The 24,833-nt window shown below is 45.3% G+C and overlaps 2 protein-coding genes across 3 annotated transcripts in view; both read right to left on the bottom strand.

Annotated features, from left to right (window-relative positions):
• Nucleotides 1–24,833, bottom strand: part of WHRN (whirlin) — a 92,547-nt gene that overhangs the window by 31,609 nt on the left and 36,105 nt on the right. The window lies entirely within an intron of this gene.
• On the bottom strand, nt 16,430–16,777 carry LOC132492359 (protein BEX3-like). The gene has a single exon (XM_060101816.1). It carries the CDS (start codon nt 16,766–16,768, stop codon nt 16,430–16,432), a length of 339 nt encoding a protein of 112 aa, XP_059957799.1. The 5' UTR covers nt 16,769–16,777.

Genomic DNA, 24,833 nt, shown 5'->3' with positions numbered 1-24,833 from the left:
ACATTTATCCAGCCCTTCATTTTGGAAGAGAGAAAACTGGGGTGAGGGGTACAGAAAATATGTCATGGGTCTGAGGCCTCCTGGTCAGTTGGGGTAAAGCTGGCCTGGAACTAGCCCTCTCACCTGCTTTGTGCTGCTCCACAGACCTGTAAAAATCAGTGAGTTCTCAAGTTCAAGTCTTCATATACACAGAGTGACCAATCAGAAGAGGTACAGTATATACTCTATGCTGTATACTCTACATTTATAATGGTGACAGAAGAGAGAAAACAGGAATAAACTTAATAAACAGGAAATGTGCAACACACAGGTGAAGAAAACTTATAACACTCAAAATGGACTCAACAAACAGGAAAAGAAAAAAAAAGATGGCCTGTTGTTGGAAAGGATTCAGCATCATTAAGATGTCAATTCTCTCTCATTTGAAAATTTAACATTATCCCCATAAAAACACAAACAAGCTTTTGTTAGATAAGGTGACATAAAAAGTTCATGTGAGGGGCTTCCCTGGTGGCGCAGTGGTTGAGGGTCCGCCTGCCGATGCAGGGGATGTGGGTTCGTGCCCCGGTCCGGGAGGATCCCACATGCCGCGGAGCGGCTGGGCCCGGGAGCCATGGCCACTGAGCCTGCGCGTCCGGAGCCTGTGCTCTGCAACGGGAGAGGCCACAACGGTGAGAGGCCCGCGTACCGCCAAAAAAAAAAAAAAAAGTTCATGTGAAAAAATAAAACTGCACATGGAGGAACCCTAAATGCATATGGCTAAGTGGAGGAAGCCAATCTGAAAAGGTTACATAGTGTATGATTCCAACCACATGACATTCTGGAAAAGGCAAAACTATGGAGACAGTAAAAAGATCAGTGGTTTGCCAGGGGTTTGGGGAAGGAGTGGGGGGATGAACAGGCAGAACACAGAGGATTTTTAGGGCAGTGAAACTATTCCTATGATACTGTAATGGTGGATACATTTCAGTATACATTTGTTGAAACCTACAGAATGTACAATACCAAGAGTGAACCCTAATGTAAACTATGGATTTTAGTTAATAATAATGTATCACAATGTGGCTCATCACTGTAATAAACGTACCACACTAATGAAAGATGTTAATAATAAGGGAAATTAAATTGTGTGTGAAAAGGGTGGATGGAGAAAGGGGTATATGAAAACTCTATACTCTCTGCTTAATTTTTTTTTATCAACCTAAAATTACTGTAAAAATGAATCTGTTAATTTTTAATAATAATTTTTAATAAAAAAATAAAAATAAGAGAATAGCTATGAAAACCCTGATACAGAATTGCTACAGGAGGAGGTACCAGATACTAAATCCTGCTCTAAAGCCTCTGCAATTAAACGGTGGGGGACTGAGCAGATGGACAGACAGGGGAACAGGCTAGAAATAGGACCAAGGACACACAGAAATGTAGTACATGATAAAGGTGGCATCACAAATCATTGTGGCGAAGATGGGCTTTTAATACATAGCACTAGGATAACTATGTAGCCATTTGGAAACAGATAAAATTGGATCCATATCTTATACTGCACACAAGAATAAATGAGATCTGCATGGAGTTCAGGGCCAGTGTGCTAATCAGAGCTTTAAAAAGAAAAATGTATTTACAAGTGTTAAAAGAAAAAAATGGATAAAATGCTCTATATCTAAGAAAGGTTTTCTAAAGAGACCTCAAATTCAACAGAAGAAAGAATTGGTAATTAAACTAAATGATAATTTAAAAAACTTGCACATTGGGAAAAAAAAAAACTCTATAAGCAAAGTTGAAAGAAAATGACAACCAAGGAGAAAACATTTGTAATACATGTCACAGATAAAGGACTGGTAAGCCTTAATATATAAAGAATTCTTAAATTTTAGGGGGAAAAGTCCAAAATCTTGACAACAGAAGGATAATAAAAGACACAACCAAGTTACAAGAAGACATAAAAATGGTCCATAAACATATTAAAAGATGTTCAATTTCACTCATAAGAAAATTACAAGTTAAGCTACATCAAGATACCCTTTCTCACCTATCAGATAGGAAACAATTAAAAACTTGACAGCACCTGTCGGGCATGCTCAGACATGGTTGGTGGGAATTCAAGATGGAACAACTCTTATGGAGTGGGACGTTGCAATATTGACCAACTATATATGTATTTACCCTTTGACACAGAAATCCCAACTCTAGAAATTTACCCTGAAGATACACTTCCCAAAGTTATAGAAAACATATACATGGAGTTACCCACTGCATCATTGTTTGTAACTGTAAAATACTGAAAACAATCTAAGCGCCCAGACAGAGGACAGCAGTTGAATAAAGTACAGCAAAGCCACACAGTGGAGTACTATGCAGCTGTAAAAAAGAATGACAAAGACTTCTGTGCAATGACATGCAGTGATTTCCAGGATGCTAAATTTTCAAAAATTAACTGAAAAAGAATATCTATCGCATACTACCTTTTATATAAGGAAGGCAAAAGAACATATACATGTATCTGCTTATTCTTGCAAAAAGAAACAGAAATTAGCTTATTTAGTTGTCTTGCGAGGAGTGGTGGGGGTGGGTAGAAGGGATGTGGGGGAGAAGTAATACTTTGAGTACGTTTTTTTTGTACAGTTTTGATGTTTTTGTTATTCAAAGAGTAAAATTAAATCAATAAAAATGTGGGGAAACCCTACTGAATTCCAGCAGAAACAAATGAACCTATTTCAAATCAATAACAGAAGTAAGGTGAAGGGGAAAAAAGAAATAACCCAAGTAACACAGTACTTTGACTATAAACACTCAGTTTACAGACAAAATGTACTGCAACCAAATCAGAAACACAACTTAGTGGGTTCGTTTTCCAGTGCTATGTATGTGGCAACTGCAAAACTACTTTTGTGTCTTGGAAGACTGGGCAAATGATAAATATAATGAACCACCTAGACAAGAACCAAGAACCTCCCTCAGGGCCAGCACTATGCTAGGTGTTGGGGATACAGTATGTACTGTACTGTATTAGTTCCCTATAGCTGCTGTGACAAATTATCACAACGTTAGTGGCTTAAAAGGACATAAATTTATTATCTTACAGTTCTCAAGGTCAGAAATCCAGCATGGGTCTCACTGGACTAAGACTAAGATGTCAGCAGGGCTGAGTTCCTTTCTGGAGGCTCTAAGACACAATCCATTGCCTTGCCTTTTCCAAGCTTCTAGAGGCCACCCACGTTCCTTGGCTGTGGCCCCATTCCTCTATCCTCAAAGCCAGCATCTTCAGGTTGAATCCTTCTCATACAGCCATCTTTCTTGTTCTCTCTTATTATTCTCTCCTCCACTTTCAAGGTCTCTTGTGATTACACTGGGCCCACCTGGATAATCCAGAATCATCTATGTCAAAGTTAGCTGATCAGCAACCTTAATTTCATCTGTAATCTTAACTCTCCTTTGTCATATAACCTAACATATTCACAGGTTCTGGGGATTAGGATGTAGACATCTTTGGGGCTCATTATTCTGCTTACCACATGAGTGGTACTCAAAACACGGCAACACTCATGGTTAGCCAAAAAGAACCAAACACTAAAAGGTTTTCACCACCCCATCTGGGTGAGAAAGTTTAACAGGGCATCTGGCACTTTGCCAGCTGGAGCACACTTTGGTTCAAACTTGCTAAGAAATATTTGACAAAGTGGTACAAAACGTTTGCAACTCTCCTTCTAGGAATTAATCCCAAGAAAATCATCAAGACTATGCAAAACAAAAAGTTTCAAAAATAATTTGGACCCCCCCTCTTAAGTGTCTATGAATCGATCACTCAAATACCCTATGGTATATCCATACAGTGATGCTATAGAGTCATAAACAATAATGTTGCAGAATATTTAATGACATATAATTATTTTTTCCAATTAAACTTAAAATTGCATCTAATAGAAATAGGCAAACAGTAAAAAATGGGTATATACACAAATTGTAAAAATCCTGCCTCCCCAAAGTTCCCTTCCCTTAAAAACACGTCTCAGGCCCCCAGACTACTGAAGTCACAGGCCCCAGGACTGAGACTAAGAAGTAACCACCATTATACATATATAATGGAGTACTACTCAGCCATAAAAAAGAACGAAATTTTGCCATTTGTAGCAACATGGATGGCCTTGGAGGGATTTATGCTAAGTGAAATAAGTTGGACAGAGAAAGGCAAACCTATGACATCACTTATATATGGAACCTAAAAGATACAACAAACTAGTAAATATAACAAAAAAGAAGCAGACCCACAGACATAGAGAACAAACTAGTGGTTACCAGTGGGGAGAGAGGGGGAGGGGCAATATAGGAGTGGAGGGGTGGAAGGTACAATCTATTAGGTATAAGACAGGCTACAAGGATGTATCGTACAACATGGGGAACATAGCCAATATTTTGTAATAACTGTAAATGGAGTGTAACCTCTAAAAATTGTATAACTTTTTTAAAAAAAGTAACCACCATTAACAGTTTCTTGGGCATCCTCCCAGGAACTCTCTTCACATATGTAAGTATGTACAAATATACTTCTCTTCTTAAAAAAAAATGGAATCACATAACTCCGCTCTGTACTTTAATATTTTGCAAAGGTCTTTCTGAAATGGAAAGATGTTATGGAGGATGGGGGAAAGCAAACAGTCCGACCCCAACTTTGAACTATTTTTGTCCATATCCTAGGCCCTGTGAGCGTAACACTCTGGAAGGACAGACATCTAGACTGTTGCATGAGGTTTTCCCTTAGTGTAGGATTTTTTACATCTTCTACAGTGGTCATGCTTTACTTGTGAATTCAGGTTTTTTAATGTTATCTTAAAATTGCCCATCTAACGTGGTCTTCAAATGTGTTAAAGAGACTGGGAAGGAATATGCCAAAATGTTCACAGGAGTTGCCTCTGAGAAGTGAATTCCAGGCAATTTTAATTTCAAGCTCTTTATTCATTTTCTCTGCTTTCCAGACTACATATGGAGGCTATATTGTTGAGGGTAAAGAAAATAAATTCAAAAAAGAAATGTAAAAATTTGCCAGGGGGCATGATATAAAGCTAACATCTCCCTTGACATTTGGGTGTCTGGGGAAGAGTGGGCCTGGGCCCTTGGCAGATCTGTTATGCCACCCTGGAGAAGAATCTTTTTTACACCATCCAGTCCAATCCTTGTCTCTTAGTAATTTGGGAAAAGGCATTCTCGTCCCTCTCTGGGCTCAGCAGCTTGCTGGCACAGATAGGCTGGGAGGCGATTTAAGCTCTTCTGGAAAGATCCCCTGAGGTTTCTCTCATTTGTTGCTCCTTTTAAAATCTTACTTCAATTGGAAACAACTAAACGCCTGACTTCAAGGGAATGGTTAGGTAAATTATAATTCAGCCAGAAGATGGAGTATTATCATGCAGCTGTTACAAATTGCACTTATGAGAAGTTTTTAATTACATGGGAAAACGCAAGTGAAAATGTGGGATGCAAAATAGTGTATACTGTATAATATCATTGTGTAAAAGTGTACAGAGAAAGGAATAAAAGGTGCTAACAGGTGGAAACAACCCAAATGTCCATCAACTCACAAATGGACAAACAAAATATGTTATAGCTACACAACAGAATATTATTTCACTATAAAAAGGAATTTACTGATATATGCTACAACACTATGTTAAGTGAAAGGAGTCAGACACCAAGGCCACATATTCTATGATTCACTGATATGAAATGCCCCAAATAGGCAAACCTTTAGAGACAGAAATGGGGAATGACTGCTAAAAGGGTACAGGAATTTTTTGCAGGGGGTAGGGGAGATGATGAACATGTTTTAAAATTAGATGGAGGTGATGGTTGTGCAATCTTATGAATGTACTTCACTGATCTGCATACTTTGAAAGGGTGATTTTTATGGTATGCGAATTATATGTAAAAAAATAAAAGATGTTAACAAAGGTTGTCTTCAGAAGGTAGGACATCTGGGTCCTTCTACTGTCGCATGTTTTCGCGTGTGTATTACATATTGAATCTATTACGTTAATAGCTGGAAAAAATAAACAAAAAAGCAACAAAGTCGCCCAAAGGGTGTGAGTTAATAGTTCTAGTACACAGCCCCACCCAGGTCTCTGGACTTCCCAACCTCTGAAAGCTCTGGCCTCCTTCTGTCTGCCTTACAGCAAACAGCTCCTTGATTCTGGAGTTAATGCAATCAGTCCAAGTGCTATGTGTCTCTCCGGGTTTGTCCAGCCATCGGTGAGGCCTGGGAAAAGCCAGGGTCTCCTTCCCCGCCCCACGCCCCCTCGCCCTGCCTCTCCTCTCGGCAGCCCCCAGGTTCCCCTCAGCACACCTGTGAGCTCCAGCCCATGTGTCTGTGCCTTTGCTCTTGCTAGTACCTCCCTGAAGATCCGTTCCTTCACTTCTCTACCTGGTATAATTGTCCACAGTCAACACCCCAACCAGATTACACAAGGGCAGAAAGCACATGTCTTTTGGCTCCTGCTTTTGCGTCAGACACACACACACGTTTAGCAAATCTCAGGTGTCTGAGTGAATACCCTGTAAGGCCCAGCTAGGGAGCTACTTCCTCTCTGTAGCCACATTGGCTCTCTTCCCCTGGGCTGATGGCTCCCTCCCGAGGTCCCAGCCCAGGCAGGGGAGTGCAGTAGTAACTGCAAGGATTTTGAACCAGCTCTGCTTGGGTTCGAGTCCTGGCTCCACCACTTCCTGGCTGTGTGACCTTGGTTAAGTCATTTAACCTCTCTGAGCCTCACATCCGTGAACAGGGACAAAAACCTTTTTAAAAGGTGGCTGTGAAGGTTTAAAGGAGCTAATATATGTCAAGTGACTGTACATAGTAGATGCTGTGTGTTATTCAAATATTACGTAGTCTTGGTATTAATATGGTACCTAGTTTGCTATTTACTCCTCCCTCCTCCTCAGTAGACTGAGATTTGAGAACAGTAGCCTGTATCTTTGTCCAGCAGTATCAACAACCTAGGAACTTATGAGAAATGCAGGATCACAGTCCCCATCCCAAATTTTCCAAGTCTTATATGCTCTCCTAGAGCCTTGCCACTCTCCATCAGGAGCTGTAGTGGGTTGAAATGTGTCTCTCCCCCCAAAAAAGTGATGTCCAAGTCCTAACCCCCAGTACCTGTTGAATGTCACCTTATTTGGAGATAAGATCTTTGCAGGTGTAATTAAGGATCTTGAGATGGGATCATCTTGGATTTAGGGTGGGCCCTAAATCCAATGATTGGCATCCATAGAAGAGAAAGGAGAGAGAGATGTGAGACCCAGAGACATGCGGGGAAGACCAAGTGACGAAGAGGCAGGCACTGCAGGGATGCTGCCACAAGCCAGGGAGTGGCAGGAACACCAGAAGCTGGAAAAGGCAAGGAAGGATCTTCCCCTAGAGCCTTCAGAAGGAGTATGACCCTGTCGACACCTTGATTTGTGGGAGAATAAATATATGTTGTTTTAAGCCACTAAGCTTGTGACGATCATTTGTTACAATAGCCCTAGGAAACTGATACAGGAAGTAAGAGTTATTTCCTTCCCCTTGAACCTGCCTTCTGAGGCTGGGTCATAAAAAGAATACAGCTCTACTTGTCTCTCTCCCAGGACCCATGCCCTCAGAATCCCTTTCGAAGGCACCATGCTTAGAAGAAGCCCAAACTAGCTCTGTGAGAAGATGGCATGGGGAGGCCCATGCAGGGAAGAGCTGGGGGCCCCCGGCCAGCAGCCAATGCCAACCTCCAGACATGAGACAAAAAGCCTCCCAATGGCTCCGGTGCCCAGACTGAGTCTTCCAGCTGTAGCCTGAGGATCACGGAGCCGAGACAAGCCGCCCGGCTGTGGCCTGTCCACTTCCTGATCCGCAGCAAGGCTGAGCAGAATCTGTGGCTATTGCACACCTCTTGGTTTTGGGATAGTTATGAGGCCATAATAACTGCAGCACTTGCTGAATCATAATCTGCACTTGACAAGGTCCCTGATAATTTGTATGCATGGTCAAGTGCCTGAAGCACCGCCCCGCATGGTTACTGACCTCTCTCAAAGCCCGTCACGTGTGCCCTATCCCACAGCAGGGGCTAAGGAAATGCTCGCTGATCACTGTTTCCCTTATGAAACGGCGGAACAGGCTGACCTCAGATCCAGCGAAGCATGCACATCCTCAATATACAGGCACCGAACTTGGCATGGCCACATGTGGAGCCAGAGGGCAACTGACGACCCTCCCGTGCTGGTCAGTCCCTGCCCAGCTCCTCGGGCCCTTCCCTTGGCCACTTGGGACAGGGATGAGAAGCAGAGCCAGCCCCCGGAAGCCCAGTCTTCCTCCTGTGGACAGCATGTTCATGGGGGCCGTGGGCACCTGAACGAACGCTCTCCCCCTTTGCTGTGACCAGGGCAAGCCACAGCTGGGCTCCTGATTCACGTGGCCTCCCTGTAGAAACTAAGTGTTACTCTTTTCGGCAATAGCCTGCCTGGGAGCAATTACTACCCTAGCAGGGGCCCATTTAAAAGTCAGGAGGTAGGACTAAGCAACTCGAACGTTTGCAATTTACTAAACACCCATTCAGAGGCTAGTTTACAAACCCGGCTAGGAGAGAATGCTATGGAAGGACTGAGAATGTGGCACAGCCAGTGGCAGTGGGGTGGGGGGGAAGAGGCTAAAACTGTCGCCCAGCCCGTGCCAGGATTCTCAGGAAAGAAACCACCTTCTGACTCCTCGGAAAGGTGTTCATCATCTGGGCAGATGCAGCAGCTACCCGAGAGTTTCAGATGCCATCAAGGACCAGTCTCATGGGCTTCCCTGGTGGTGCAGTGGTTGAGAGTCCGCCTGCCGATGCAGGGGACACGGGTTCGTGCCCCGGTCCGGGAGGATCCCACATGCCGCGGAGCAGCTGGGCCCGTGAGCTATGGCCGCTGAGCCTGCGCATCCGGAGCCTGTGCTCCGCAACGGGAGAGGCCACAACAGTGAGAGGCCCGCGTACCGCAAAAAAAAAAAAAAAAAAAAAAGAACCAGTCTCACCCACGAGCACACACACTCATGTGGATACTGAAGATCACTCACATAACCAGAGCTACCATTTGAGGGGAGCTTATCCTGTGCCAGGCACTGGGCTTTACCTGCATTCGCTCATTGAGTCTTGACAATATGGTACTTAGGACACAGGTGGTGGTGGTGATGGTATCATTATTTTTACTATTTTTAGACAACCTGGAATCTATGGGAAGCACAACTCCTCCCCCACGGTCCTTGGAAGGGAAGCAAGATGCCAGCTGGAGGTTCACAGCTCATGGATTCCCACCCAGGAGAAAGAGGTGGCCACCACACCCCAGGGAAAGGCAGCCCCAGGGAAAGGCCTGGCAGAGAAGGCCCTGCTCCGGCGAGGGGCTTGGGAAGGGAGGCAAAGCCAGTCTTCTAAGGTGGAGCTTGGCAATGATGTGAAAGCTGTTATCCCACCTCTTGCTGAAAGAGCCAGGGGACTTTCAAGGCTCCAGGCAATCAGGGGCTGCTCTGATACAATTCCTCGCAAGCAGGCTCCGTGCAGGGCCCGGGCTGGCATGCCGGCGAGGAACTGAAGGAACAGCCTGGGTTTATTCCATCCCGGTGGGGCAACACCTGACTGACCCTTCACCAGGAAGGCAGGACCCACAGCGGAAACCACATGGATGGGCATTAGAGCTGAGAGCCAGGCCTGTGACCTTGGCCAGCCCCTTCCTGGCATGTGACCTTGGGCAAATCACTCCCACTTTTGGAGCCTCATTTTTCTCATCCACAAACAGAACCAATTCTATTTACTTACAGGCTTATACTGAAAACCAGAAATTAATTTTTTTAAAGCCAGCGTATTTTTTTTCTTTTTTTTTTAACATCCTTATTGAGTATAATTGCTTTCTTTTTGTTTTCAGCATTTTTTTTTAAATTGGGGTATAGTTGTTTTACAGTGTTGTGTCAGATTCAGTCTTAAGGTAGAGACATAACTGTGCAACATGACTAATATTTTGATAATCACTTATTGTGTTGTTGGTTCTATTTACCTATAGCATTCCTATATACATTGCAGGTTAGCAAAGCAAATGTTTCATTGGCCCCAGTCTTCTGCAAAATGTCCTATCATTAATATTGGAGTACAATTGCTTTACAATGTTGTGTTAGTTTCTGCTGTATAACAAAGTGAATCCGCTATACGTATACATATATCCCTGTATCCCCTCCCTCTTGCGTCTCCCTCCCGCCCTCCCTATCCCACCCCTCTAGGTGGTCACAAAGCACTGAGCTGATCTCCCTGTGCTATGCAAAGCCAGCATATTTTGAATACTTTTATCTGTGTTAAGTGCTTTTATAGAGATTCTCTGGCTACATCCCCACAAGTTCCTAAAGGTATTATTTTCCCAGCTTTACAGATGGGGAAACTGAGTCCAGGGAGATAAAGTGATACAGCTGGTAATTATGACTCCAAAGTGTGTGCGTTTAACCACCATGTGACACTGCCTGGTAATGACTCACAGCGCCTGACACAGTGGGTATGAGAAGTGGTTGCCATTGTTATTAGTTTTCCCCAAATAATACTTTCTTGCTGAAGTACAGCTTTAATCATAAATTCTTATTTAGATAATCTTAAGAGTTGAGCCAGGCCCGTGCTCTCCCATGGAGACGGCACACATCCAGTCATCCGGGCCCCCGGGCCCCCTTCTGTCCACAGCAGACACTACTGCGGGAGCCTTAGCTTAGCTAAGTATTCTTTCTGGCAGAACCCAGTTGCAAACGCACAAGTACAAACACTTCTGCAGCCACACTAATTAAATGGCGTTGGCACACAAGATAGAGATTATTTGCTGTCCCTGCGAATGGCAAGAGCACTGGGTTTGGAAGCACAGAAACACGGACAAAGCCTTTCTCAATGTAAAATTTAAAAAACCACGTTACCAGTCAGAGACATTCTGACTTCTGTGTTCAGCCATCCAGCTGGCAACGGAGGTGAGCATGTGGCCTCAGAGAGCTCTGCATTTGAATGGCCAATTCTCTGCCAGCTAAGAACATGCTTTGGGGCGAGCTGCTTAATCTCACTGAGCCTCAGTCTCTTCATCCATAAAATGGGTACAATCAGTACCTCTGCGTGGGGCTGCAATAAGGACAGACGAGGTGATCCCTCCTGGGCGGGACTGGGCTGGGAGTGGTCGGTGACTATGAGCGCTTTTGTGCTGTTGTTGTTCTGTAGATTTCAGGAATATCACTGGGTGTGTGGAGGCAGGAGCACACACACCACATACACAGAGAAACAACCCAAAGTCAAGGATTATTCACTCCTCCCTCACCTCCCGGGGGCAGTAAGCTCAAGCTGCCCAGTTTGCATGAGAACCATTTTACAAAGGGATGACCCTCTAAGTCCTGTAAGAGCCACTGCAGTTGGCCAGAGGAGGGGGTACGAGGGAAGGAAGAGGTGGGAACTGGATTTCTGTGACTAAGCTCCAGACCTGCCTGAGTTTCAATCCCAGCTCCTCCACCTACCAGCTGTGTGACCTTGGGCGTATTACTTAACCTCTCTGGGCCTTGCTTGCCCATCTCTAAAATGAGGATGATTCTACTGCCTCCTCACGGGGTTGCTGGGAGAATTAAATGACTCAGTGCAGGGACAGCACTCACTAAGCGCCCTGGTTGGCACAGAGGGAGCACTTCCCAGACGCTGGTGATTCCTATGATCATTACTGTCAGTTAGAAATACTGGAAGACTCCTCTGCCCTAACTTCCTTCCTTCTATTATTATTGCCCCTTATCAATATTATTATTATTATTACCCTCACACTGCGGTACCTTCCGCCATTTCCACCATACTTTTACTTAAACATATTCTGAATGGCCAGGAGAATCCTCCAGGTTCCAAATCCAAAAGCAGAGTGTGTAGAAACACTGAGCAGCTGTCACGACTGTGCTGATGTCAGAGACCTGAGCAGAAGCAGGGAGGGCTGAGGGCCTGGCTACCAAGGGCCGTCAATCTGTTTTTTTCCATCACACAAGTTCAGGGTTATAGGGTCTCGTGGCTAACAGGGGAGGTCCTGGAGCCAATCCCTACTCCGGTTTCACCACTTCCTTGCCGTGTGATCTTGAGCAAGTGACCTCTCTGAGCTTCAGTTTGATCATCTTTAATGAAGTCGATGTACAGTGTCTACGTCAAGAATTGCTTAGGGATTCATTAAGGTGGAACATAAAAGAGCACTTAGCAGGGCGCTGGGCTGGAAAAATCACTCAGTGGATGTTCACTGTCACCATTCCTCTCACTGACGCTCAGCCAGCACATCACCTGGGGATGCCAGGAGTCTTCGCTGCCTTCTGTCTCCCACTCCCACCCTCCCCATTCAACACGATTTCCATGCAGAGCATGCAGGAGACACAAATCCAGGTGCTGCGTCGCGCACGCCTCACTCTGGTCCCCAGATCACCAGCATCTGATGCCCATCTGAATGCCCACAGCCCTCTAACCACAAGAAAGAACCACGGGCTTGGGGTGCCCGGGGAGGGACATGGCTGCTCACCCCCTCCCTGCCACCTAGCCAGCAAGACTCTCTCCAAATCCTGCTCAAGATGAGAAAATGGACACGCTCAGGAGACATTTGTTTGTTTCTCCTTCTTGTGTTTTCTCTCTAGCAGACCGCAGAGAACATTACAGATACTAAATCGCAGTAGTAAGAAATGATAACAAGATGGCTAAGATACACTCGTGGTACATTTTTGTGCTTCGACTTTTGAGGAGGGGCTTCTCGTGGCTCTGAAGTGGCAACAACTTAGTCAAAATCTTAGAAATCAGAGATGTCAGGTTTTGAGCTGAGAAAGGAAGCATTTTTCTAAGAAGCTGATGGTTGGGTCACAAAAGGAACAGAATGAACAAGGGTCCCCACATCACTGTGTGCACAACAGGCCAGGGAGAAAAAGGTCTGGAAGGACACGCCAAGGTTGGGTCACAAAAGGAACAGAATGAACAAGGGTCCCCAAATCACTGTGTGCACAACAGGCCAGGGAGAAAAAGGTCTGGAAGGACACACCAACGGCTGACAGTTGTCACGTCCCGGGCTGGACAGGGACAGGGGAGGAAGGGCTGTCACTGCGAACAGGAGTCAGTGCGTGATCTGACTTTTCTACAACCAGCAAGTGTTATGTTTACAATTAGAAAAAAGTTAAGATTTTTTTCTTTCTTTTTTTTTTTTTTTTTTTTTTTTTGCGGTACACGGGCCTCTCACTGTTGTGGCCTCTCCTTTTGCAGAGCACAGGCTCCGGACGCACAGGCTCAGTGGCCATGGCTCATGGGCCTAGCCACTCCATGGCATATGGGATCTTCCCAGACCGGGGCACGAACCCGTATCCCCTGCATCGGCAGGCGGACTCTCAACCACTGCGCCACCAGGGAAGCCAGAGTTTTTTCTTAATATGTATTACACTTGGCTAACTTGGTACCTGCCAGGATTCTCTGCTGTAAACTTATTCTTTTTCCCTGCATAATTACAAAATATATTGGTAGAGATACTTTGAAACTATGCAAGACATCCTGTTTCTGCTTAAACTTCTGCCCACAATTTAGCTTCCATTGGTGCACCTTGCCTACAGCAATTAATACTGTAATGTAATGTTCTAATGGTGATTTTCTCTTCTCTTATTCCTTCTACATTTTTTCATGGGAATTTTTCCTTAAGGAAGAGTGGTCGCTTCTCCCCCATTGATGTATTTATTCCGTTCTTTGTGTAATTACATTAGTATGGATCCATGGATATTTACTGTCTTCTCCTTTGGCCACGAGGTGCTCTTTCAGGTTGGCTCTGTACACATCTGATAGGCTGATTGGTTGGTTGATTGATTTGGTAGCACATCTTTGTTTTCTGGTCCCAAAAGATACCCCAGGCTTCTCTGCCTTAGACCTGGAATCAATGACTCCTACAAAGAGCCCTGGTTCCTTTCATTTAGAGAATAGTGTTTAGAAACTAAAATCTGAGTGCTAGTTGTACCTATTTTAATTGTGTACAATCCCTCTCAATGGATAGAATGAGGAATTATATATGTATATACTAACTCACGCATATATACACATGTATATTGATCTCTGTATCTATTTATCTGTGGGTAAATGTATACATTTTGGGGTTTTTTTGTAAATGAGTCCATATTGATACCTCTGACAATTCCTGCACCACAGGGTTTATTCTATTTTCCCTTTCCTTCCTTGTAACTTTCTCTGGGAGTGAGAAACCTGGCTCTCACTATCTAAAATGTACTTATTTTTTCAAATGAACCCTGTACAAATGACGTAGTTTCAGAATTCCTAATCCATATCCCTTTGAGAAAAAGAAATCTGCCAACTGGAGTACAGTGTCTGAGTACAGTTCGTCTTGTCTTTGCCTTACAGTACTGGTAGAAACAATGTTTTTCAAAATTGCTTAGGTCAGCTTCTTCCTTCTCCATTCCCTTTCAGTGTGGTCACGGGAATCACCTGTAATAGTTAGATTCCTTTGTCTTCATTTGTCTCAGTCTGCTCTCCATCTATCCCCGCAACAACTGGGTTGATTTTTTAAAAATTTATATATAACAAAATTACTCTGTGTACAGTTCTGTGGGTTTTGACAAGTGCACAGACTCATGTGTCTATCACTACATGCAACCAGTTTTCCATACAAAACCATTTCCCAGGTCTTTTGCCCATTTTGACAGTTCTTTATACATTCTCAATATAAGTCCTTTGTCGGAAATGGGATTTGAAAATATTGACTTGGCTCCAAGTCTGTGGGTGTCTTTTCAATTCTCTTAAAGGTGTGTCTTTTGCAGAGGGAAGTTTTTAATTTTCATAATGTCCATTTTGTCAATTTTTTCTTTTATGGGCCATGCTTTTGGTGTCACATCTAAAAACTCTTTGCCTAATGCATGATCACACAGATTTTTCTCCTATGTATTCCTTGAAAAAAAATTATTTATTTATTTATTTATTTATTTATTTTGGTTGCACCAGGTCTTAGTTGTGGCACGCAGGATCTTTAGCTGCGTCATTTGGACTTCTTATTTGTGGCACGTGGACTCCCAGTTGTGGCACGCATGCCGGATCTAGTTTCCCGACCAGGGATCGAACCTGGGCCCCCTGCATCGGGAGTGTGGGGTCTTACCCACTGGACCACCAAGGAAGTCCCTCTCCTATGTATTCCTGTAGAAGTAGTGCAGTGTTATATTTTACTTTTAGGTCTACGATTTATTTTGAGTTAATTTTCATAGAAGGTGTGAGGTTGAGGTTGAGGTTCATTTGTTGGCATGCAGACTTCCGATTGTTCCAGCACCATCTGTTGAAAGGACTACCCTTTCTGCATTGAATTACCTTTGCACTTTGCCAACAGTCAGTTAAGTATGCTTTTGTGGGTTTATTTCTGAACTCTCTACTCTGTTCCACTGATCTATGTGTCTATCCTTTCACTAATACCGCATCATGTTGTTTACTATAGTTTTATAGTAAGTCTTGAAATCAGGTACTAAGTCCTCTAACAGTGCTCTTTGGTTTCAGAATTGTTTTAGCTCCTCTAGTTTCTTTGCCTTTGCATTACAAAATTTACAATCAGCTTGTAAATATCTACAAAAAGTCCTGCTGGGATTGGAATTGGGATTGTGTTAAATCTAGATCCAATTAGGGAGACCTGACATCTTAATAATATTCAGACTTCCTATCCAGGAACACAGTGTATATCTCCATTTATTTATGTCTTTTTTGGAGTTTTCAGCATACAAATACTGCACATATTTTGTTATTTATACCTACTCTAAACTGTATTGTTTTTATTAATATTGAATTCCAGTTGTGCATTGCTAGCATATAAAAATGCAATTGACTTTTGTATCCCTCCACCTTGCTAAACTCATTTATTAGTTCTAGGAGTTTTTTGTAGATTCTTTGGAATTTTCTATGCAGATGATCAGTCTCTGTAAATAGAGTTTTATGTCTTCTTTTCAGATCTGTATGCTTTTTCTTTCTTTCTATGGCCTTATTGCACTGACTACAATTTCTAGTATGATACTGAATAGGAGTGGTGAGGGACGACATTTTTGCCTTATTTCAATCTTAGAGGAAACCTTTTAGTTTTTCACCAATAAATATGTTATCTACAGGTTTGTGAAGATGCTCTTCATCAGGTAATGGAATTTCCCTTGGATTCCTTTTTTTTTGATTTTCAATTGCTTTATTAACTTTACATTTTTCCATGCAAATGGGTGAAACTCTACTGTTGACAGAAACTTAGATTGCGTGCCAAGGCAATCTCCAATTAGAAGCTGGTAACACAAGAACCCACCTGACACATGGAAATTACATAAGGTTCACAGCAAACGGATCAGTAAGGGCATATCAGGAAAATGCAAGGAAAAGCAGAACAACAGTGGGAATCACAGTATTAATTTCATGGAAAATGGCAGGAGTCAAGGCATAAGGCAAAATTCATCATGATGGTCATGGTGATTAGAGAGCTCCCCCATAAGGATACGCAGACAATTCCTCAATTGCAGCTCCCGAAGTTTTCTCCTGATTTCTCTCATCTCCTCCATGAACATTTCCATATCATCTCCATCTCCACCCAACCCATCGTTGACCTGCCTATTGGGTATGGCCCATCGGAAATTAGGGGCAAGTCGGCGAGCCTGTCCCCGTCTATTATTTCCTGCTGGCTGGTGGCCTTCGCCCCCTCCCAAAGGGCGGTCTTCCTCTCCATTCTGCACAGGCTGCTCCACTTCTTCGTTTTCCTGGTGGATATATGCCATGATGAGATTTTTTTCCCCTGGTTATTTTTCTGGGCCTATTCTCGCTGTCTCCTGCTCCTCCTGATTCTCGCCACGAGTGCGCCGCCGCGATGCCTAGTCCCGCAGACCTGCAAAGGGGCGGGGTGGGAGCAGGGGGCTGCTGCAGCCGGGCGTTCGGCCCCTTCCCGGCCCCACGCCCCCGCCAACCCCTTGGATTCCTAATTTGATTAGAGTTTTTTTTTTATCATAAATGGACATAGAATATTGTTAAATGCTTTTTCTGATTACATGGTTTTCTCAGTAACATTGATTTTCAAATGTCACACCAGCCTTGCATTCCTTGGATAAAACCCACTTGGTCACGGTATATTATCCTTTTTATAGATTGCTGGATTTGTTTTTCTAACATTTTGTTGAGGATTTTCACATCTACGTTCACGAAGAATAGTGATGTGTAGTTTTCCTGAAATGTGTTTGTTTGTTCTTGGTATTACATAATGCTGGTTTCATAAAATGAGTTGGGAAGCATTCCCTCATCTTTTATTTTCAGGGAGAAACTGCATAATTTTCTTCCTTAACTATTTGGAAGAGTTCATTAGTGGAAAGCATCTGGCCTTGAGTTTTCTTTTTTGGATGGTTTTTAATTATAAATTCAGTTTCTTTGACACACACATAGAACTTTCAGGTTATCTAGTTTTCTTTCTTGAGTATTAGTGGTTTGTGTCTTTCAAGAAATTGGTTCATTCATCTAAGTTAGAGAATTCATAGGCAGAGAGTTGCTTGTAACATGCCCTTATTATCTAAGGTTTTTTTTTTTTTACTGTTAGAAATTATATAAATATTAAGAGGTAATTTTTGCCATCTTCATTAGGACTGCTGTAAAATCAGCCATAATCACAGATAAAAATACTTTTAAAGGATCCTTACTAAACAAGTATTCTGTAGTAGCCACACCCTTTTCCCACCAAGAATACAGACAGCAGCCTTGGAGAGTATTCCTGGCTCATTCTCTCCCTATTTCAGGGACACATAGAGACAGAGTCAGCAGGCAAAGTCGAACTGCCAGATGACGGAGGGGCTCTGTCCAGAGGTGTCTGGACCCACCTCTCCATGATCCTCAGCCAGTCCTTCCCCTCCTTCTGGTCCTCAGTCTCCCCATGTGTAAAATGGGAGGGTTGGAGGCTGGGATCTATGCATATAGATGGATTCCTATCACTTATCCTTCATCAGAGAAGAGCTGAAGGTGGCACCAAATGCCCATGGGCACCTTTGATGAGCAAACCTCATTGCGGGCCATGGCTGCTACTCAGCTTCTTCAACATGAAGGCAGGAGTCTCTAAGGGAAAGGGTCTGACCGCTCAGGCCCATCCCAGGTAGTTGTAAAAACCACTAACACCTCTTATCAGGATTCATCCCTTAACAAAACTGCCAGCTCTGTGCCGTGTTCAGGCCAGGATGCAAATGAAGCAGTGGTCAAGATTGGAGCTTTGGAGTCAAAAAGACTATATACTACCAAACGTAAAATAGATAGCTAGGGGGAAGGAGCCGCATAGCACAGGGAGATCAGCTCGGTGCTTTGTGACCACCTAGGGGGGGGGATAGGGAGGGTGGGAGGGAGGGAGACGCAAGAGGGAAGGGATATGGGAACGTATGTATATGTATAACTGATTCACTTTGTGATAAAGCAGAAACTAACACACCACTGTAAAGCAATTATACGCCAATAAAGATGTTAAAAAAAAAAAAAAACCTGGCTTGGGGCCTGCCTCAGCTGCAGCCACTGACTCCTTCATTCAAGACACCCACTGTGTGCCAGGCACTGTCTAGGCAGGGAGATAACAGTGTGTAAAGAACACCCAGTCTCTGCCCCATGCTGCTGGGATCTCAGAAAAGAGACAGTCATTAATAAACAATCCCAAATTATGATGGGATTACAAGTTCCTACCTCACGGAGCTGTGGTGAGGGTAAGAGCTGACACGTGGAGATCACCTGCTCCTGGGTGACTGTTCTGCAAAGGATGCCATCCCAGGCTTAGTCTAGAGAGGACCCTGGCGGAAGCCAGTCTGCAGAGGGGTCAGCCCAGCCCAGCTGGCTTCTCCAATTTAGCTGACACACAGCACACACGACAGATCTGCAAAGTAGCAGTTCATCCCCATGGCCACTGAGACACCAAATGTGAAGCAGATGCTCCACGGCCGGCCCCAAGACCACAAGTAGCACAGGGGTGACCCCAAGGGTGGGGCATTCATGAGAACAGAGATCCTGCCCCAGTGAACCCCAGCCAGGATGGAAGCGTGGCTCCCACTGGCAAAAACAAAATGGGCCTCCCACCCTGGAATGACCTCAAGGGTGAAGGCCGTGGAGCTGGGCAGGGTCAGGGACAACCACTCTGGGCTTCAGACGCTTGGTGATTTCTAAGAAGACTAAGTGGCCTGTGTTTCTTTTCTCCGCATTCTTTTGACATTTAGCCAGTTTAGGGAGGTGGCAGAGTAAAGCCCATGGCTTTTAGAGGGCTTGAAGGGCTAGGGCCGGATCCCTGTGTGATCCTGAGCAAGGCACTACACCTCTCTGAGCCTCAGTTGCTCATCTATTAAATGGCATTATTAATGCCCACCGTAGGGCTATTGGAGGATTAAATAAGTGTATCTAGGGCTTCCCTGGTGGCGAAGTGGTTGAGGGTCCACCTGCCGATGCAGGGGACACGGGTTCGTGCCCTGGTCCGGGAAGATCCCACATGCTGCGGAGCGGCTGGGCCCGTGAGCCATGGCCGCTGGGCCTGCGCGTCCAGAGCCTGTGCTCCGCCGCGGGAGAGGCCACAGCAGTGAGAGGCCCGCGTACCGCAAAAAAAAAAAAGAGTGTATCTAAAGCGTTTAGCACAGTGCCCAATTCATAATAACTGGTTAATAAATAGCAACTGCTACCATTATTATTAGTTTTAAATGCCAGTCAATTCTGGCTGTCCTTAAAGGAACAAAGTTTTATGGTCCATTCTTTGGTAGGGTTTGCTGGGGGCAGGTGCAAAGGAGTAAGAGAGGCGTAAAGATCAATGCCGAGGGGGCAGTCAGCCCCTGCCGGGAGGGTGGGACAGTTCCAAGTTCCATGCGGCCGCCCCCCAGGCCCCCCACCACCGACCCCCACCCCACCCCCGGTGAAGGCACTGGGAAGTGCCTGACCTCCTCCGAGGAGCTTCTCCTCCCAGCCCAGTGTTGGCTGGGCTCACAGGGCCCCTCAGGAGCTAAGGGAGCGGCTGGAAGCCAGGCACAAGGGGAACTACTGCCCCAGGAAAGCTCTGCACGGTGGCAAGGAGCCCTATGTACAAATAAAGCCTGTTCTTGGCTCTACCGCCCACACGGCCAAGCCCCTTTATTTCATTTCAATATGCCTAATTCCATGGTGCGTTGGCAACAAACAGAATCAATCAGTCCTGGACGCCTGAGTGAGTGTAGGCAGGTGTTAGCATATGCGAGGGACCCTGGAGAAGAAAGTAAAACAGTGGCAGGGAATATAAAATGCTTTACTGCGGTGGGGACTGAAGATGGAAGGGACTTTACTGAAGGTGGGCATTTTATGAGCAAATAAAGCCTCTGACTGCCTGCAACTGAGAAGCAAACTAAAGTAACTGAAGACCTTCTATGGAATATTTTTCCTCTGCCTTGTTTGAAAATGGAAACTGCTTTATGGTTGCTGTTTCCATGACTATAAAACTAGTATTTGCTCCATTCAGATACTGTATAAGGATGTAAAGAATAAAATGAAAATCATCCATAATCTTCCCACCTCGGGACAGCCACGTGTAGACGTTTCTCTGGGCATATTTTTGTATATGTATACAATATGCATGCGATCCTGATAGAGATGTGGTCTGGCAGTCTGTTTCCCACCTAATGACATACCATGGACATCCTTCCATATTAATAACTGCAGATCTCAAGCATCATCTTTCCATGGCTGCAGTCTGGGGTGCATTATACACCCTGTGTGATCTGGCTGTTCGCCTCCTCACATCATCTGGCACTTTCTCCCTGCCTGGCTTTCTGTATTCAGCCAACTCTGGTCTTCCTTTGCACCCGGAACACTTCTTTCCACTTCAGGGACTCAGCATTTTCTGTCCTTTCTGCCTGAAATTCTCCTTTCCTCTTTCACATAATTAATTTTCTCCTTTTAAATTTCAACTGAAATGCTTCTTCCTCCAGGAAGCCTTCCTGGATATCTACCACCAGACAGAGTTCCATGTCCTTTGCCATCTTGGTATTTATCACAATTGTAATTAAACAAACAGTTGTGGAACTTATTCCGCCCTTGTCTTCCCACTAGAAAGTAAGCTCCAGGAGGTCAGGGACTGGGTCTGTCTGGCTCAGCTCAGAAGCCACAGGGCAAGTACAGTGTCTGGCGCTCAGGAATCCTGAGGATATATCTGCTGATTAAATGCAAGGAAGGAAAGGAGGGGCAGCCAGGGAGACCCACTGCCTGCATGTAACACCCACTTCCTTCCTTCCTTCCACACAAAAGAGGGATCTGCCAGCAGGTTACCTACTTTGGCATCTCTCGGTGGGTATGGGAACCTGCAGGTGAAGGAGAACGGATCATGTTCCTGTGCCTGGGCACCCACTGGTGCTCTCAGGCCGGGAAAATGTGCAGATCTAGGAGAAAGCCTCAGAGATCCGCCTGCCCAACCGTTCAACTGCTGACTGTCTGAGCTGGGAGACTGAGGCCCAGAGAGCAGGGGACAAGTCCACTTTTACACAGCTGGTCAGGGCAGGTCCTAGGCCTCCCATTTCCCCCCAGACAGGGCAACCCTAGGCTCTGTGAGGCCTGGGTTCAAATCCCAGTTCTGACATGAGAGAGAATTTGGCCTTTATCTCCATGAGCCTTGGTTTCTTCAACAGAAAACTGGAGATGGTAACACCCACATGATCACTGGGAGGAAGTGGAACATGGTGGTTAAGAGTATGGACTTGGAGTGAGCAGGTGTGAGTCCAAATCTAGCGCTTCCTAGCTGGGCGACCTTGGGCAAGCTGCTTACTATTGTTCCTGAGTCTGCCACCTGTCAAAGAGGGAGAAGGACATTCATTTTTCATATACTGTTGCAAAAATTAGTAAGATAATGTGAAGCATTTAGCGCAGTCCTAACATAGTAACTGCTCAGTAAGTGGCTAACGCGATAGCAAAGCTACCACCTGTCAGTCATCAGAGGGGGAGAGAGAGAGAGAGACAGAGAGAGACAGACAGAGACAGAGAGAGAGAGATGCTCAGTCCTCTCCGGCCAGAACCTAGCATGTCACCTCTCTTGCACGCTGCCGCTCCCCGCTCCCACTTTCTCTTAACATGGATTCAGTAAGAGTGTATTCACCGGGCTTCCCTGGTGGCGCAGTGGTTGAGAGTCCGCCTGCCGATGCAGGGGACACGGGTTCGTGCCCCGGTCCGGGAAGATCCCACATGCCGCGGAGTGGCTGGGCCCGTGAGCCATGGCCGCTGAGCCTGCGCGTCCGGAGCCTGTGCTCCGCAACGGGAGAGGCCACAACAGTGAGAGGCCCGCGTACCGCAAAAAAAAAAGGAAAAAAGAGTGTATTCACCATCAACAAAGTATGGAACCTGCTCATGCATTTGCTGTCACTGAAGACACTGCTTACATCATCACACAGCATCCTTCCTAAGAAGGACCAGCGGAAAACTGCCCTCAGGCCTCAGGAAGAGGAATAACCAGGCTTCTCCAGCACAGTTGGTCTGTTTTCATCTTACAAATGTCCCTGACCTGCTTCCCTCTTTGTGTTGGCTGCCGGGAAGCTTGGAGTCAAATCCATGTGCTGCCTGTAGCGGTCTGCAGCCCCACACGGCGAGTGTTCTCAGAAGGACTCTCACCTCGGCTTTCTCTCTTTCTCTCTGCCTCCAGTTTTCTTCCTCCCAATTTCCTCACTTAATCGTTTAAAACAATCTTTACTCTGTGTCTAGAAACTGACTTGAACCTTTTTTGAAATTTTGGGGGAAATAAATGGAATTAAAAATGCATACAGGCTATGGGCTTCCCTGGTGGCACAGTGGTTGAGAGTCCGCCTGCCGATGCAGGGGACACGGGTTCGTGCCCCGGTCCGGGAAGATCCCACATGCCGCGGAGCGGCTGGGCCCGTGAGCCATGGCTGCTGAGCCTGCGCGTCCGGAGCCTGTGCTCCGCAACGGGAGAGGCCACAACAGTGAGAGGCCTGCGTACCACAAAAAAAAAAAAAAAAAAAAAAAAAAAAATGCATACAGGCTAAACATAACGTGCTATGCTGAATTGGACTGTATCCTAGAATAGAAAAGGGGCATTAGTGGGAAAACTGGTGAACTCTGAATAAAGTCTGTAGTTTGTTTAACAGTATTGTACCAATGTTAGTTTCTTAGTCTTGACAAACGCATCATGGTTATATAAGATGTTAACATTAGAGGAAACCGGATAAAGGACAAATGGGTAATCTCTTCGCAACTTTTCAGTAAATCTAAAATTAATACAAAATAACAAATTTATTAAATACAATCTGCATATAGAATACCACGAGATTGTCTCCTTTTGGAGTCCCAACAAGGAATCATCTTTACTTGCTGAGAGCACAGCAAGCCGGAGACCCAGGGCATTTCAGAATCACCTAGAGCCTACCTGCATCTACTCCTCTCCCCACCCCCGCCCAGGCTGGCCTGGTAACCAGCACAGTTCTAGAACCAGAATTCTGATCCCTGGATGGGAATTCCGGCTTTGCCTCTTACAGCTGTGCAGCTCTCTGAGTCCCAGATACTGTGCCTATAAAATGGGCTAACGGAAGAACTGCTTTCACAGGAGCGTTGGGAGGTTTAGGTGATTTTATGACATAAAGTGCTTGGGAAAGAGCAGCCTGTCTCAGTCAGTCTAGGCTATATAACAAAGTACCACAGACTGGATAGCTTATAGACAACAGACATTTATTTCTTGGAGTTCTGGAGGCTGAATGTCTGAGTTCAGGGAGCCAGTGTGGTCAGGTTTTGGTGAGGACCCTCTTCTGAGTTGCAGACTGCCAACTTCTTTCTCATTGTATCCTCCCAAGGCGGAAAGACAGCCAGGGATCTCATTGGGGTCCCTTTTCTAAGGGCACTAATTCCATTCATGAGGCTCTACCTTCATGACCCAATCACCTCCCAAAGGCCACACCTCCTAGTATCATCCCTTTGGGGGTTAGGGTTTCAAGGTATGAATCTGGGAGGAACACAAATATTCAGTCCATAACACGGACCCTCAATAATTTTAACCTTTATTTGTAATGTCACTGTGAGTTTATTCCTCATCTTTTTCTGACAAAGAGATGCTATATATTGTTATTATCTGGGAAAGGGAAGGGAAACTCAGAGAGGTAGAGGGATTCTCCAAGGTCACACAGCCACTAAAGCAAAAGCAGCAAAGCTGGGATCTGGACTCCAGACCCAGAGCTCTTCCCATTATGCCATGTTTCCTAAGAGAACCCCCCGAGCCACATCATGGAGGATGAGGCTGGAGTCTCATTCCTGTCTCTCTGCCACTCCAGCCTCATCCTCTGTGGCTTGGTGGGGGAAGAGGTCTCCTGACTACCACTCTGATCTGCCATGACCCTTCATCTCGTCCGCACAGAGAATCCACTTCCCTCCATCAGTGGGGCATTCAAGGCTCTTTGTTAGGAAGGCACGACCTCATCTCGTGCCTTCTTTCCCAGCCTCACATGTGGCTAGTTGCCCATCCAGTCACACACGGTCAAACCACATGGCTCCTTCAACCAGACAGCTCCACAGCCCAGCCCGTTTACCCAGCAGCCTCTCTCGTCCCACAAGACGTGGCTCAAACGCCACCTGTACCCAGGGTCACTGCTGCTGTGGCATCCCTGACACCAGGATTTAGCCCAAAAGCATGCTGCCATTTATCTAGGTGACTAGGTGTCCTTAGTCCAGCGCCCTTGTGGACGGTCTCTGCCTCACTCACTGTCACCTCCCCCCCACAAAGCTCTGAGCCAGTTCCTGGCCCTCCCCAGCGGGGGATACAGTGTAGCAGTTAAGACCACGGGCTTTGGAATTAAGACTATTGGGCTCAAACCCTGCTCTGCAACTGATCAG

The sequence above is a fragment of the Mesoplodon densirostris genome, chromosome 6 (genome assembly GCF_025265405.1).
Source record: "Mesoplodon densirostris isolate mMesDen1 chromosome 6, mMesDen1 primary haplotype, whole genome shotgun sequence".
Lineage (NCBI taxonomy): Eukaryota > Metazoa > Chordata > Mammalia > Artiodactyla > Ziphiidae > Mesoplodon > Mesoplodon densirostris.
The sequence above is the reverse complement of the archived record's forward strand: the minus strand, read 5'-3'. Positions and strand labels throughout refer to the sequence as shown.

Bases quoted from the DNA above. Each gene is read 5' to 3' on its own strand.
- LOC132492359 (XM_060101816.1), bottom strand. From the start codon at position 16,768: ATGGCATATATCCACCAGGAAAACGAAGAAGTGGAGCAGCCTGTGCAG.